The sequence below is a fragment of the Macaca mulatta genome, chromosome 6, assembly GCF_049350105.2.
Source record: "Macaca mulatta isolate MMU2019108-1 chromosome 6, T2T-MMU8v2.0, whole genome shotgun sequence".
NCBI classification, from domain to species: Eukaryota; Metazoa; Chordata; class Mammalia; order Primates; family Cercopithecidae; genus Macaca; species Macaca mulatta.
In genome coordinates this window covers 103,816,796-103,831,681 of record NC_133411.1, presented here as the reverse complement: position 1 = coordinate 103,831,681, position 14,886 = coordinate 103,816,796, and the positions used below count along the sequence as shown (strand labels likewise).

The 14,886-nt window shown below is 55.1% G+C and overlaps 1 protein-coding gene across 4 annotated transcripts in view; it reads right to left on the bottom strand.

Moving 5' to 3' along the window:
• Positions 1-384: 384 nt before the first annotated feature.
• Positions 385-14,886, bottom strand: part of LOC144341470 (SH3 domain and tetratricopeptide repeat-containing protein 1-like) — a 52,194-nt gene continuing 37,692 nt past the window's right edge. For 3 of the 4 annotated variants that reach the window (XM_078005021.1, XM_078005023.1, XM_078005024.1), the window contains exons 5-10: positions 11,076-11,256; positions 9,750-9,900; positions 5,632-5,754; positions 4,770-4,926; positions 3,613-3,809; positions 385-785 (exon numbers count right to left, since the gene is read on the bottom strand). In XM_078005021.1, the coding sequence (XP_077861147.1) occupies positions 9,867-9,900; positions 11,076-11,256 (215 nt within the window). In that variant the 3' untranslated portion in view covers positions 385-785; positions 3,613-3,809; positions 4,770-4,926; positions 5,632-5,754; positions 9,750-9,866. Of the gene's footprint in view, positions 786-3,612; positions 3,810-4,769; positions 4,927-5,631; positions 5,755-9,749; positions 9,901-11,075; positions 11,257-11,778; positions 12,112-14,886 lie in introns of those variants that run through there. The other variant, XM_078005022.1, reaches the window with a different exon arrangement.

Sequence of the window (14,886 nt, the reverse complement as noted above, 5' to 3'; positions counted from 1 at the left end):
TACTGGGCTCTGCGTCTCCGCCCCTACCTGCTGTGTGACGGTGGGCCAGACACCTAACCTCTCTGTGCCTCTATTTCTTCAATGGCGAACAGGGACACTAGCAGCCCCCACATCCAGGCACAGTGGCCTGAAGGTTAAAGGCAAGGGCGGCACGAGACCTACAGCAAGAGCTCTGAGCAGGGAGAGCAAGGAGCTGCCCAGAGTTCCACCACCATCTCCCCTCTGGCCGCCGAGGAAACCGAGGCTCATGATGACCTGGCCCAGGTCTGTTGGACTCACAGTTGTTCTCATCCCCAAGATCAGCGGGCTGCCACCAGGGAAGGAGATGGCCCCCAGACACAGCCCAGGAAGCACACAGGGAAGGATGCCCTGGGGACTTCGGTATGTTATTGCAAAAAAAAAACCATTTATTGCTATTTGAACCCTGCTTTCATGCCTCCATTTCCCAGAAAATGAGCCACGGGAGACACCAGGAGAGGGAGGAGACCATCCTCCTTGCACAAAACCCACTCCCTCGGATGCTGTCCTCAGCGAGGGTGGCTGGGGGCCAACCAGGGGGCCCACCCGCAGAGTGGCAGAGGAGGCAGGTTGACCCTGCGGATGTTGAGCTCTGTGGCGAAGGTCCTGGCCTTCTGGTAGAAGAGGAGCGACTTCTCACGGTCCAGGAGGAAGTTGTGGGAGATGGTGGCCGGCCGCGTGTAGATCTTCAGCTGTGCCTTCTTGTTGCCCAGGTCCACGGCGGCTGCCAGTGCCAGCTGGTAGTACCCGGCTGCATCAAACGGGTCCTGAAGGGGACAGGTCATGCTCAGCAAAAGGGGGACTCGGAGCCCGTCTTCCCAGAGGCCGTTCCTGTCTCCAGGTCATTCCACATGTCCAGCCAATGCTGGCTCACCCCATGATCCCTGAAGCCTGTGACACTGCTGTGGTCTCAGCTGCAGGAGGTGGGGATGACCCTGACACCCCTGGAAGCCTTCCTGACTGCCCCTACGCCCCACTCACCCCAAGTCTCCTGCCCCAGTGCCACCCTCTCTGCAGGCAGTGGCTGCTTTCCCCATGGGCTGAGGTCAGGGCAGATCCTGCCTGCTCTGAGAGTTCCATGCAGGGCCCGTGGCTCCAAGCCACAGCAGGGGCACAGCGTTGAGTGACCCAGGCTCCCCTCTGGCCCCTGTCCATGCTGACCATTTCCAGGCCCTCCACGGGACAGGCCAGGTACAAAACCATCTCACAGGTGTTCTCTCTGGCAATGTTCCCTGAAATATTGACGGAGTGTGACTCCCCAGACATCCACTCCCATTTTCAATGCATCTTTGGCTCAAACTCACCATCCCTGGGTTGGGATGCCGTCTCCCAGACCTCCTCCTTGACCCTCCCATCCCCCACCCGGCTTCTCCCCAGGCGCCTCCTCCACATGGGGTCACCCAAGGGACCTCTCTAAGACCCATGCCTAGCCTGTCCCTCTTTACCATCTCAAGATGACTCCCAGGGCCAAGGACAAAGTCCAAGATGCAGCAGTCCATTCCCCCACTGCCCCGCCCCACACACGGCGCAGGGGCGTGAGAAGGCCCCGAGTCACCGCCACTGCTCATCCAATGCCCCCCGGCCCAGCCGAACACTGGACTCTGTGCTGGGTACGTGGCTGAGCCTAATGTCCTTGCTCCCAGTCTGAGGGACCTGGGAGTGAACACTGACCACACAGGGTGGCCCGGGCTGTGGCAGAGGGAAGCCCAGGAGCCTGTGGGGGGCCCAGGAGGCCCCAGACTCAGCCAGGGGTGGAAGGCAAAGGCTTCCTGAAGGGGTGGGGGCATCCCAACTAAACAGGAAGGAGCCAGCCAATGCATATGTCTCTGCGTGTGCCTGTGCATGTGTCTGTGCATATTTGGGTGCCTGTGTGTCTGTGCGTGTTTGTGTGCCTGTGTGCATGCCTGTGTGTGTGTGCGTGTCTGTGTGTGCGCGCCTGTGTGTGCGTGTGCCTGTGCCCGTGTGCATTTGCGTGTGCATTTCCATGTGCCTGTAGTGTGTGCAGCAGCTAGTGAGTGGCAGGCTGAGCCAGGACACACCTAATCCTACCTATTCCAGGGCTCGCTCTCACGTGTAGACTAAAGGGGACCCCTTTTTAGAGGCAATCGGCAAAGATGCCCATTTACCCCTGCCTCTCTGCCAGCCTTCCAGGCCCCATGCAGCCCGGCTTTTTCTCCTACTCCTCTGGGCCCTGGGTCCAGAGCCTACTACACAAGGAGGAGGGTGTAGCCTTGGAAAGACAGCCGCCCTTGGGGAATTCCAAGGGGGCCTCCCTGTGGGAAGCTGGCCTGCGCTGACAGCATAGTCACGATGAGGCCCAGAGGGCTGTGCATGGGAAGGAAGACTGTGCATGGGAAGGAGGGCTGTGCATGGGAAGGAGGTGAAGGAGGCCTCTGCCCCTCAACCCCAACCGTGGACTTTGGCCTCTCAGGTACTACTTGGCCCTTTCCTTCCTCCTGGGCAGGCGGAGTGGGCGGCAGGCTTGACCAAAACAGAGAAAGGCCTCTTCTGGGAGGCCCGTCCACCTGGGTCCCAGGCGAGCCCCTGAGCGGTGAGCAGCGTCCCTCTAGGTCTGACACTTGGCACCTCCCTGTCTGGCTGGGACTTGGGAGGCCACAGGGACCACTTCTGACCACCAGGTGTCGTCAGCACTGGGCGGGGGCCTTCCGGGCAGCCCCAGGCCTGCGGTGGGGGATATGCGGCGGGGTCTTAGGGCTGCCCCAGCTCCTCATGTTGTTCTAAGGCCCCCAAGATCTCGGCCGCAGGACTGGAGTGCCCTGGCCCCTCAGCCCATAAGGAGCACTGACGCGGTGCCGGTGCGATGCTGAGGAGGGGCGGTGCCTGCTGGGCAGAGGGGTGGAGACACCCCAGGTCTGAGTCTGACAGTCCCAGCTCTCCACCCCTGCAGGGCTGGGGGCAGAGGGAGCACAGCACCTCCCCTCGAGACAGACCCGACCCAGCAAGGCCTCAGCCTGGCTGGCTGGGGCCCCGCCCCACCGCACCTGCCCTGAGCTGGGGTTTCCCTGTCTGTGAACCCAATGGTAAGACACTGGTCCCACCCCACCCTTCCTGGGTGATGTGAAAATTCAAGGTGTCTTGGAACTCCAGGAAGGAGTTGCCCAGTGCAGGCTGGCACCCTGGGCAGGCTTCCTAGACGAGGCGCCAGGATTTGGGTTGGATCTTGCAACGTTGATTCAATGTGAGGATGATGCCGTCCTCCGAAATGTCCTTCTCCCGACCCTGTTTTCTTTGTTAAATGCAACTTGACACTTGACTGTCAAGAATCAGCTTTGGTGTCATCTCCTCCAGGAGGGCCCCCCGACTGCAATCCTCCTTCTTTATCCAGAGGACACCATTGCCTACTCATGTGTCAGCCTCCCTGGCTGAGACTGAGTTCTTGAGGGTGGGGCCTGGCCAGCTTGGGAGCTAGGTTGTATCTGCTGACCTTGCCGGCTCCTCCAGCCACTTGCAGAGCTCCATGGAGGCCACTGGGCCATTCCTAAGGAAGGCTGGAACCCAGGCCTCTGGGGTCTGGGTGGAGATCCCACTCCAAGGGGGCCGGGAACACCCCAAGCCCTGCCCCTCCCCACCCACCTTCAGGTCGTAGAAGATGATGTCACCGAGCACCTGGTACACATTCACGTAGTGGAGGGTCTCCTCGTCGAACTCCAGCGGCGAGTTGCAGAGCTATAGGGCCTTGAGGTAGAAGTGCTCTGCCAGCTTGCCATGACCCAGCTGATGGTGCAGGGCGGCCAGCCGGTGGTAGGCCATGCGCTCATTCAGCTGGTCCCCTGGGGTGGAGGCCAAAGGGGCAGGTGTGAGGATGTGGCTCCCTGGGGCAGGGAGGGCACAGGCCCCTCTGGAGCAGGTATGCAGACCCCAGGCAGTACACCTGGCTTGCCTGCAGGCACCTGCGGTCACCTGGGCAGCTCTGGCCGGTCCCTTCTGGGTTCCCAGACTCACTTTCCCATCTGCAAAGCAGAATTAATAAGGCCTGCCCCTGTCTACTGTGAGGCTTTGGCAAAGTCGGACTTGGATGGCCCAGCTCTGTGCCTACACATAGCCACCTGCCTATGCTCACTGGTTTTAACCAGGGGAGCCCAAAAGCCATGCAGTCCAGGTGCTCCCAGGCACCCCGGCTCCAGGCAACCCACAGACATAACATCCGACTCCTCCTGGGTGTGTCACAATCGGAGCCCCCTACTTTGGGGAGTCAGCTGCACACCTACTGTGTACTGGGCCACAGGGCACAAGGCGCTGGGGCATGCGGCCTGCCTAGGGTTCCCTGTCTCTGGAGGGGGACAGACGACCCTGGCACAGCACCAGGGGATGCCCGGCCTTAAGGGGCAGACTGTTGGAAGGGGAATTGGGATTTTATCAGCCAGAGAGCTGGGTGGTTGATGAGGGTGGGAAGGGTACAAGAGAAAGGGAATATGCCACTCAGCCTGGCACATACAGGGACCAACGAGATGCCTGGCATGTCTGGAAGGCAGAGGGCACACTGGGCGGCCCTTGTGGTCAGCAGCGGGAACAGGCAGAGGAAACAGAGCTCAGTCAGGCAGGGAGCTCTGCACTGCGTGAGACCTCGGGCTGTGCCGCACAGCTGGACGGGGAAGCCAGTTGGGCAGATCTGCCTGCCTGGACAGGAGACCAGGAAAATCCAGCAGCTGTTTCAGCTCCTGCCCTGCAGTCCTGGAGGCTGGGCTCTGGCAAAGTGTGGGTCCTGGCAGGGTGGGGCTCAGGGGACTTACCCAGAGTGATGCTGAGTGCTAGGGCCACGTAGGCAAACTCCAAGCACTCCTGGGGATTTTCCAGTGTGGCCAGCAGTGCCACCAGCTTGTTGCACAGCTGTAGCTGCAGCTCCGCCTTGCGGTTGCCTGTAGTCATTGCCAGGGCCAGGACCCGGTCCTACCACACAGGCAGGTGGGGTCAGGTTTCCCGTAGCACCCACCTTGCCCAGCGCCCTCCTCAGAGCTCAAACATGTGCTTGGAGCTTCCCACACCCCAGCTACACCTGCACCTCCACACAGCTCTGTGCTCTGGGATAACACACAGTTCAGACACCCAAGTTGGGGGCTGAAGAGTCACCTGAGGCCCATCCAGCTACACCCGGCAGCCTCAGACCCGTATTTCCCACCTGGCCACCGGGGGTCTGACTCGGGGGAGCCAGCACTCCTCTCTGCTCTAAAAACACCACATTTATCTGTGCCCAGGGCTGAGCCACACCGTGAGCTCAGAGGAAGGGAGAAGCCGTCCCACTTCGGGGTGCATGCAGACCCGGGCCTCCCACTGACATGCTGTGTGTCCTCTGACATGTCCCTGTGCCTCTCTGAGCCTCAGTTTCCTCATCTGAAAGATGGGGACAGAACTTCCCGCTCATGGTTGCTTGAGATCATCAGGTACAAGGGTAGAGCCATTGTCACATCCAGGCCCCGAGCGTTTGTCCCGGGCAGGGGCACGGTCAATATCATGCCCGGTGAGACCACTTGGAAACTAGCATGTGCATGGGTGGCCCTGCCTCCAGGTGGGAGGCCTCTGCCCTGCCACACCTGTGCCTCAGCCCTCCAGGTGCCCCCCTGAGGCCCACCCACATCAGCCCACAGGCCAGCTCACCCAGTAGAAGGACACAGCTTTCTCCTGCTCCCAGGCCCCACTGAAGAAGATGTCTCCAGCTGCCTCAAACAGCTCCGGCCCCAGGTTGGGGTCACCTGTGTACAGGACCACATTCTGTGCCACCTGAAAGGAGACAGAAGTTCCCTCAAGACCCACACCTGGTGAGGTGGCCATGCCCACCTTTTCCAGCCTCCTTCCTCTCACACACTACAGGTACACCTGAGCATTTTTCAGACCCTGTGCATTAGGGCTGCCCCCACCACTGGCATGAGGACAATGAACTGATGCACCTGAGTGCCAGGAGATGACTGAGCAGCTGCAGCCCAGGAGCCCGACACCTGTGAATCCTACCACCAGGGCTAGCCCTAGCCCACTCCCCCTGCACTCAAACCAGTCTCCCTGGCCCCCAGATTGCTGGGAGCCCATCCCCTGGCTCCTTTCTGCGTTGCCACATCCCTGCCACATCAACAGTGTTTGTGGGTGGGCCTGGTCCCCTCTTGGCCATGAGCTCTTGATCCCTCTCCTCAGCTCAAGGAGGTATACAGCAGGTGCTCAGTAATGAAAGCTTCACCAGGTTCGTGGGCTTCACAATTTGTTCCGGATCACACTGTGTTTGGGAAAGCCTCTGAAAACAGCCACTATGATAGATTCATTTTGTAAGGAGATGTGCCACGTGTTGCTTGGAGCAAGTTCTTCTGTGTGTTAACTGAGTGGTCACATTATTTGAGCATGTGCTGTATTTGAGCAGGTGCTGGGCACTGTGAGGGGCTGCGCCTCTGCCCTCAGGGAGAAGATGCTGGCCACTGGGGGAGGATATGAGGGAACCAGTTGGAGGGAGGAAAAAGGCACACAACAGGTGCTCAGCAGTGGCTTAGGAATGAGTGGATGGATGGATGAATGGATGAGGAGATGTAGACACATGGATGGATGGATGAGTGTGTGGATAGATTAATGCTGGGATGGATGGATGGACGGATGGATGGATGGATGGATGAATGGATGGATGGATGGATGGATGGATGGATGGATGGATGGATGGATGGATGGATGGACGGACGGATGGACGGACGGGTGGGTGGATGGATGGGTGGATGGGTGGATGGTTGGATGGGTGGATGAGTGGATGGATGGATGGATGGATGGATGGATGGCTGGCTGGCTGGCTGGGTGGAATGATGTGTGTATGTCTGTATGTATGTATGGGTGGGTAGATAATGTATGGATGGGTGGAGGGTAGATGATGTATGTGCATATGGATGGATAGATGGTAGATGAATGTATGGATAAACAAATTGACAGATAGATGAATGGAGGGATGGATTAATAGGTAGATTGGTGGGTGGATGGATGAATGATGGATGGATGGACGAACAGTGAATGGATGGATGGGAGAAAGGATGGATGGAAGGATGGATGGATGGATGAATGGATGGGTGAATGGATGATGGATGGATGGAAGGATGAACAGGAGGATGGATGGATGATGGAAGCATGGATGGATGATGGAAGCATGGATGGATGATGGATGGATGGATGAATGGATAAAAGGATATGTGGATGGATGATGGATGGATGGAAGGATAAACTGGTGATTGGATGGATGATGGAAGGATGAACGGACAGATGGATGGAACAACAGGTGAATGGATGGATAGACGGGTGAATGGATGGATAAAAGGATGGGTGAATGATGGATGGGTGAATGATGGATGGATGAATGGACAGATGGATGAATGGACAGATGGATGGATGAATGGACAGATGGATGGATGATGGATGGATGGATGGATGGATGGATGGATGGATGGATGATGGATGGATGGATGAACAAATGAATGGATGGATGATGGAAGGATGGATGGATGAATGGATAAATGGATAGATGGATGAATGATGGATGGATGGATGAACAGGAGGTGAGTGGATGGTCGATGGAAGGATGGATGGATGACAGATGGATATATGGATGAATGGATAAATGGATGAATGGATAAATGGATGAATGGATGAATGATGGATGGATGAATGGTGGATGGATGAATGATAGATGGATGGAAGGATGAACAGGTGGATGGATGGAAGGATGGAAGGATGAACAGGTGAATGGATGGTTGATGGAAGGATGAATGGACGGATGGATGGATGAACAGGTGAATGGATGGATAGACGGGTAAATGGATGTATGATAAAAGGATGGATGATAAAAGGATGGATGGATGAATGGACAGATGGATGGATGAATGGACAGATGGATGGATGATGGATGGATGATGGATGGATGGATGGATGGATGATGGATGGATGGATGAACAGATGAATGGATGGATGATGGAAGGATGGATGGATGAATGGATAAATGGATAGATGGATGAATGATGGATGGATGGATGAACAGGAGGTGAGTGGATGGTTGATGGAAGGATGAATGGATGATAGATGGATATATGGATGAATGGATAAATGGATGAATGGATAAATGGATGAATGGATGAATGATGGATGGATGAATGGTGGATGGATGAATGGTAGATGGATGGAAGGATGAACAGGTGGGTGGATGGAAGGATGAACAGGTGAATGGATGGTTGATGGAAGGATGAATGGACGGATGGATGGATGAACAGGTGAATGGATGGATAGACGGGTGAATGGATGGATGATAAATGGATGTATGATAAAAGGATGGATGATAAAAGGATGGATAGATGAATGGACAGATGGATGGATGATGGCTGGATGGATGATGGATGGATGGATAAATGGATGGATGGATGGATGATGGATAGATGGAAGGATGAACAGATGAATGGATGGATGATGGAAGGATAGATGATGGAAAGATGGGTGGATGATGGAAGGATGGATGGATGGATGAATGGATAAATGGATGGATGGAAGGATGAACAGGAGGTGAGTGGATGGATGATGGAAGGATAGATGGATGATAGATGGATGGATGAATAAATGGATGAATGGATAAAATGGATGGATGGATGGATGAATGATGGATGGATGGAAGGACGAACAGGTGAATGGATGGATGATGGAAGGATGGATGGATGAATGGACGAACAGGTGGATGGATGGTGGCTGAATGAATGGATGATAAAAGAATGGATGAATGATGGATGGATGAATGGATGGATGGATGGACGATACATGGATGAATGGAAGGATGAACAGGTGAATGGAAGGATGAACAGGTGAATGGATGTATGATAGAAGGATGGATGGATGGATGGATGGAAGGATGAGCAGGCGAGTGGATGAATGATGGAAGGATGGATGGATGATGGATGGATGGAAGAATGAACAGGTGAATGGATGATGGAAGGATGGAAGAATGGACAGAGAGATGGATGAACAGCTCAATGGATGGATGGATGATAAAAGGATGGATGATGAATGAATGGATGGATGGATGGACAGCTGAATGAAAGCATCATGGATGGATGGAAGATGGTTGGATGGATAATGGAAAGATGGATGGAAGGATGGATGGAAGGATGGACGAACAGGTGAATGGATGGACGAAGAGGTGAACAGAAGCATGATGGATGGACGGATGGATAGAAGGATGAACAGTTGGATGGATGATGGAAAGATAGATGGAAGGATGGATGGATGGACGAACAGGTGAATGGATGGATGGACAGGTGAATGGATGGATGATAAAAGGATGGATGGATGATAGATGGATGGATGGACGGAGGGATGGATGGATGGACGGAGGGATGGATGATGGATGGATGGATGGATGCGTGGAAAGACAAACAGGTGAATGGATGGATGATGGAAGGATGGAAGGATGGATGGATGGATGATAGATGGATAGATGGAAGGACCCACAGGTATATGGGAAGATGATGGAAGAATGGATGGATGATGGATGGATGGATGGAAGGATGAGCAGGTAAACAGATAGATGATGGAAGGATGAATGGATGGGTGGATGGACAGGTGAATGGATGGATAGATGGGTGAATAGATGGATGAGAAAAGGATGGATGAATGATGGATGGATGGATGGACAGATGGATGGATGGACAGATGAATGGATGGGTGGATGGACAGAGAGTGAACAGCACAGGGGTCCTCCTGCATCCCTTGCCACTCACCTGGATGTACAGGTCCACCAGCTCGCTCTGCTGCAGGCTGTAGTAGATCTTCCCTGCTTGCAGGCAGGCACGCGCCTCCTTCTCTTTCTTCTGAAGATCAATGAAAATCCCCAGACTTCATTTAGTGTAGTCCAGAGTGGATTTGTAGGCCCTGGAATCAGACACAGGTGTCAGAACAAGGGCTTTCATCCTCCTGGAACCAGTCTGCCTCCTCCTGTGGGTCTGGTGACAGATGAATCTGGAATGTGCGGACTGGGAACGGCCCTCTTGTGTGTGCAGTGTTCTGCCCTTCCCAGGCTACTGGGAGGGCCAGGGTGAACACACACAGCATGGAAAAGATGAAGGATATCCTTCTGAGGGAATTGAGCATCATGCTGCCCTGTGGCAGGAGGAGTGTGCTAGTCCATCTCCCCTGCCTTCCAGACATGGCCTGTGTCTTCTCCAGACGCACCAGGAGCCGTTAGTGTTCAGAGGCTATCTGGGCCGATGGTTCTCAAGGTGTGCAGGTATCACAGTCACCCGGAGGCCTGTCCCTATAGCTTGCTGGCCCTGCCCACAGAGCTTCCGGCTCCACAGGCCTGGGGCAGGCCCTAGAACTCCCACTTGCCACAGGCTCCTAGGTGACATGGATCCTGCTCTGCTGGTCCAGGGACTACACTTTGAGAAGCATGGCTCTAGCACACTGGCCCATTTTCCTTCTGTGAACCTGAGGCCAAGACTGGAGCCAGTCTCCCAGGTCCCCATGGAATCTGGCTCCTTCCCTGCTCTCTCAGTAAGTCTGACACTCGAGGGGGTGTGACTGCAGCAATGTCACTGGGCCCTGTGGGTGGAGTGGCCAGGGCCATGGTTACCCCACCAGGTCAGGATGCTTGGGGGAAGCCGAGTAGGCCACATATGGGATGTGAGACCTTGAAACCCTGCCCCAGGGAAGCAGGTGACACAACTGGCTCTGTCTTCTGTGGGAGAGAAGCCACAGGTGGCTGCTGTGGTCACATTTAAGGGGACAGATGAAGGCCAGGAGTAAAGATTCGGGGCAGTCAGAGGTCAGATGACAAAAGCCACCATAGTAGGAAGAACAGCCCGAGTGCACGTACTGCCTCTGCTGGGGTGGAGATGACCTTTGACCCAACAAGGGAGGCTCAAGCTGGGACTCACGGGCCAGCAGCAGCCCTGGAACGACCCCAGGCCCACCAGCTCAAAGCATCTGATGCCAAGGAACCAAATGATCAAAAGGAGAGGGGCTGCTGGGGTCCTGGGCCAGATTTCTTGTGCCCCCCTCCCTGCCCTGCCCGTCCCCACCTCCACCACTGCAAAGCCAGCCCTTACCGCTCGGTACCCAGGGACAGGTAGAGCTGACTGATGGTCTCCAGGAGCTGCCCCTCCAGCACCTTGTCGGCCACCTTGCGGGCCAGGGAGAGCTGGAGCTCATGGTAGATGACACACTGGGCCTCACTGGGCATGACAGTGCCGTAGAAGTAGCACAGCCGCTGGAAGGACCGCAGCTGGCCTGGGCAGAAGACAAAATGGAAGACGTTAGTCTCCCAGCATTGAAGCGAGGCTGGCTGGGCTCGGAGGACCCTGCGCCATGCTTGCCTCTTTCACACCTCTGTGAGCCTGGGCCCCATAGGTGGGGAGACTGAGCACAGACAGGCCATGCACCCATTTCAGGACAGATTCCGAACACACAGTTACATGGGCACACCTTGGTGCAGATGCTCATGGTAGAGGCCGGCCTTCTTTACAACTCCCAGGGCTGAGGTCCTGGCCAGGCTCGGCCCCTGCACCAGGCCATCTATTTCTGCTTCACAAAGCCTCTCTGGCCAGGACCAGGGCCGCCTTCAGCCTGAGCTGATGAGGCCAGGGGCACAAGTAGCCCCTGTCGCAGATGGAACCCTGAGAGAGCAAAGCCAAGCATCATGTCTGCCACATACGGCATCATGTTGGGGGAACGGGGTTCAAAGCTGGGCCCTGGCGTTCCCACACATGCTTCTCTCATGCAACCAGGCTCCCAAGCCACAGGCTCACTGACCTCTCCCAAAGCCAGGGCGCTGGGAACAGTGGAAAGCTTCTGATTTTCTAGTGCCAGAAACATTCCGGAGATTAACACAGGAAACCAGGTACGCCAAATGGACAGCTGTTACACACACCACCCAACAACAGCTGAATACACAGTCCTCTCGAGCACCCATGGGACATTCCCCATGACAGACCATGTGCCAGGCCACAAAATGAGCCTCAGTGAATGGAGAAGGTCTGAGACCAAAGCAGAGGTGTTCTTCAGCTGTACTGGCATGAAACTGGAAATCAACAGTGAAGGAAATGTGAGAAATTCAAAAATATGTGGAAATTACACACTCCTAAACAACCAGTGAGTCAAAGAGACCATCAGGGAAACTGAAAACTAATTTGAGAAGAATGCAAACAAATGCACAGCCCGGGCCAGCGCGGTGGCTCACGCCTGTCATCCCAGCACTGTGGGAGGCCGAGGCGGGAGGATCGCTTGAGTCCAGGAGTTTGAGAACAGCCTGGGAAACATGGTGAAATCCCGTCTCTATAAAAAAATAAAATATAAAAATTAGCCGGGTAGGGTGGTGCATGTCTGTAATCCCAGCTACTCGGGAGGCTGAGGCATGAGAATGGCTTGAACCTGGGTAGAAGTTGCAGTGAGCCAAGATTACACCACTGCACCCCACCCTGGGCAATAGAGCAAAACTCTGTCTTTAAAAAAAAAAAAAAAAAAAAAAGCACAGTGTATCAAAAATTCCAACATGCAGCTAAGGCAGTGCTGAAAGGGAAATTTATAACTGTAAATGTCTACATTCAAAGACGAAGAAAAATCTCAAATCAAAAACCTAACCTTCCACCTTGAGAAACTAGAAAAAGAATGAACTAAACCCAAAGCAAATAAAAGGAAGAAAATAATAAATATGAGAGTGGAAATGGGAAGTAAAAATACAGAGAATGGAAAAACAAAAGAGATAATCAACAGAACCAAAAGTGGGTTTTTTGAAAATAATAACAAAATTGACAAATCTTTCACCAGACTGACCAAGAAAAGAAATAGGGACACAAATGACCGAAATCAGAGACTGAGCACCATGGCTCACGCCTGTCATCCCAGTGCTTTGTGAGGCCGAGGTGGAAGGATCGCTGAGGCCAGCATTCAAGACTAGCCTGGGGGAACATGATGAGACCCCATCTCTAATAAAAAGAAATAAATAAAAAATTAAAAACCCAAGTTTCTAAAATGAGAAATGAAAGAGGAAACATTATTGCCAACCTGACAGAAATAAAAGGATTCCATGAAAACACTACGAACAACTCTACACCAACAAATCAGACCATCTAGACACAACAGCCAAACTCCTAAAATGACACAAACTACCAAAAGTGACTCAAAAATGACCCCAAGTAAGCATGTGGGGTATCAGCGCCGCCCTCGGTCTCCTTGACCATTCAGGGCAGGGTAGGGAGATAGGGAGGCATGATCCCCGTTCCCTGGCCTGCATTTCCAAGTCTGAATCCCCCAGCACCCTGGGGAGGGCCTCGTAGGAGGAGGTGCCACAGGCTATTGTGCCAGGAGCCACGGGAGGCTGCAGTGGGGGTTGGGGCGCTGGATTCCTGGAGGGTCTCCTTCCAGTCAGAGAATGCCCCTGGGGAAGAAGCCTGGGTCTGAACCCCCCACCCCTCCTTGGGCAGATATGTGGGACCGGGGCCCCTTCACATGGTCCTTCCCAAAATCTCATCCCTCCTAGGGCCAGGAGTGGGTGCCAGGCCTGTGCTGGGAAATGGGCAGATTTGGCCACAGCCCCTGGGGCTCTGGTCCAGGCCACAGGAGGCAGCTCTGAGTGCTCTCACTATGCCATGACAAAGCACTGCAAGGCAGAGGGGACCCACAACAGTATCCCTTGTCTCGGCCATTTCCCTGGACTCAACTTCCTCATCTATCCTCTGCGGCCTAGATTTCGGACAGCCCTGCCCACCTACTGTCCATTCACTGCTCAGTCTGCAGTGACTGTTGGATAGCACTCCATGGCTCCCCAGTGCTCTTGGGGAAAAGGCCAAGCCACAGCCTGAGGCCCCAGGCCCTGCTTAGCTCTCCAGAAGAGCTTCTCACCATCCAGCACCCAACCCACGCACTCCTAACTCTGCACCTCCCTGCATAAGCCCTGCTCACTCACCCCCGCTCACACCCCACTTATCCCCGCTCACACTTCCGCTCACTCACCCCAATCACACCTCCGCTCACTCACCCCCACTCAGTCATCCCCGCTCACACTCCCACTCACTCACCCCATCACACCTCCGCTCACTCACCCCCACTCACTCATCTCCACTCACACTCCCGCTCACTCATCCCCACTCACTCACCACCGCACCCCACTCATCCCGGCTCACACTCCTGATCACTCACTCCCATCACACCTCTGCTCACTCACCCCCACTCATCCCCGCTCACTGACCATCACACCTCCGCTCACTCACCACCACTCACTCATCCCCGCTCACTCACCCCCACTCAATCACCCCCACTCACTCACCGCCCCTCACACCCCCTTTGTCCCCGCTCACTCACCCCCACTCGCTCACCCCTGCTCACACCCCACTCATCCCCGCTCACACTCCCACTCACCCCCATCACACCTCCACTCACTCACCCCCACTCACTCATCCCCGCTCACTCACCCCCACTCACTCACCACCACTCACCCCCACTAGCTTATCCCTGGTCCTTCACACAGGCTACACCACCAGCCCCTCCACCACCACCTATTACTTGACTAAATCCTCTCAACCCTCTGGTCCCAGACTAAGAGGCTTCCCTAACCCGGGGCCAAGTGCTGCCCCCCCATCACGCCACTCACCCTTTTGTGGCTTCTCTGGCCTAAAACTCACATTCCCACGCTCAGTCCCTGCCACCCGAGGACCCCACAAGCCCCATTTATGGGTGGGGCCTGGCACACACTGCACAACGAGCTGCTTTTGCATGAACTGCTCTGCGGCTTCGGGCAATCACCCGCCCCGTGTCCTTTGTGAAGTGGGATGACAGGTGCGCAGCCTGCCAACACACCAAGCAGATAAGACGGGCACAAGAACCGGCGTTCAGGGCCTGGCTCATGGAGGGGCCCCAAGTCCC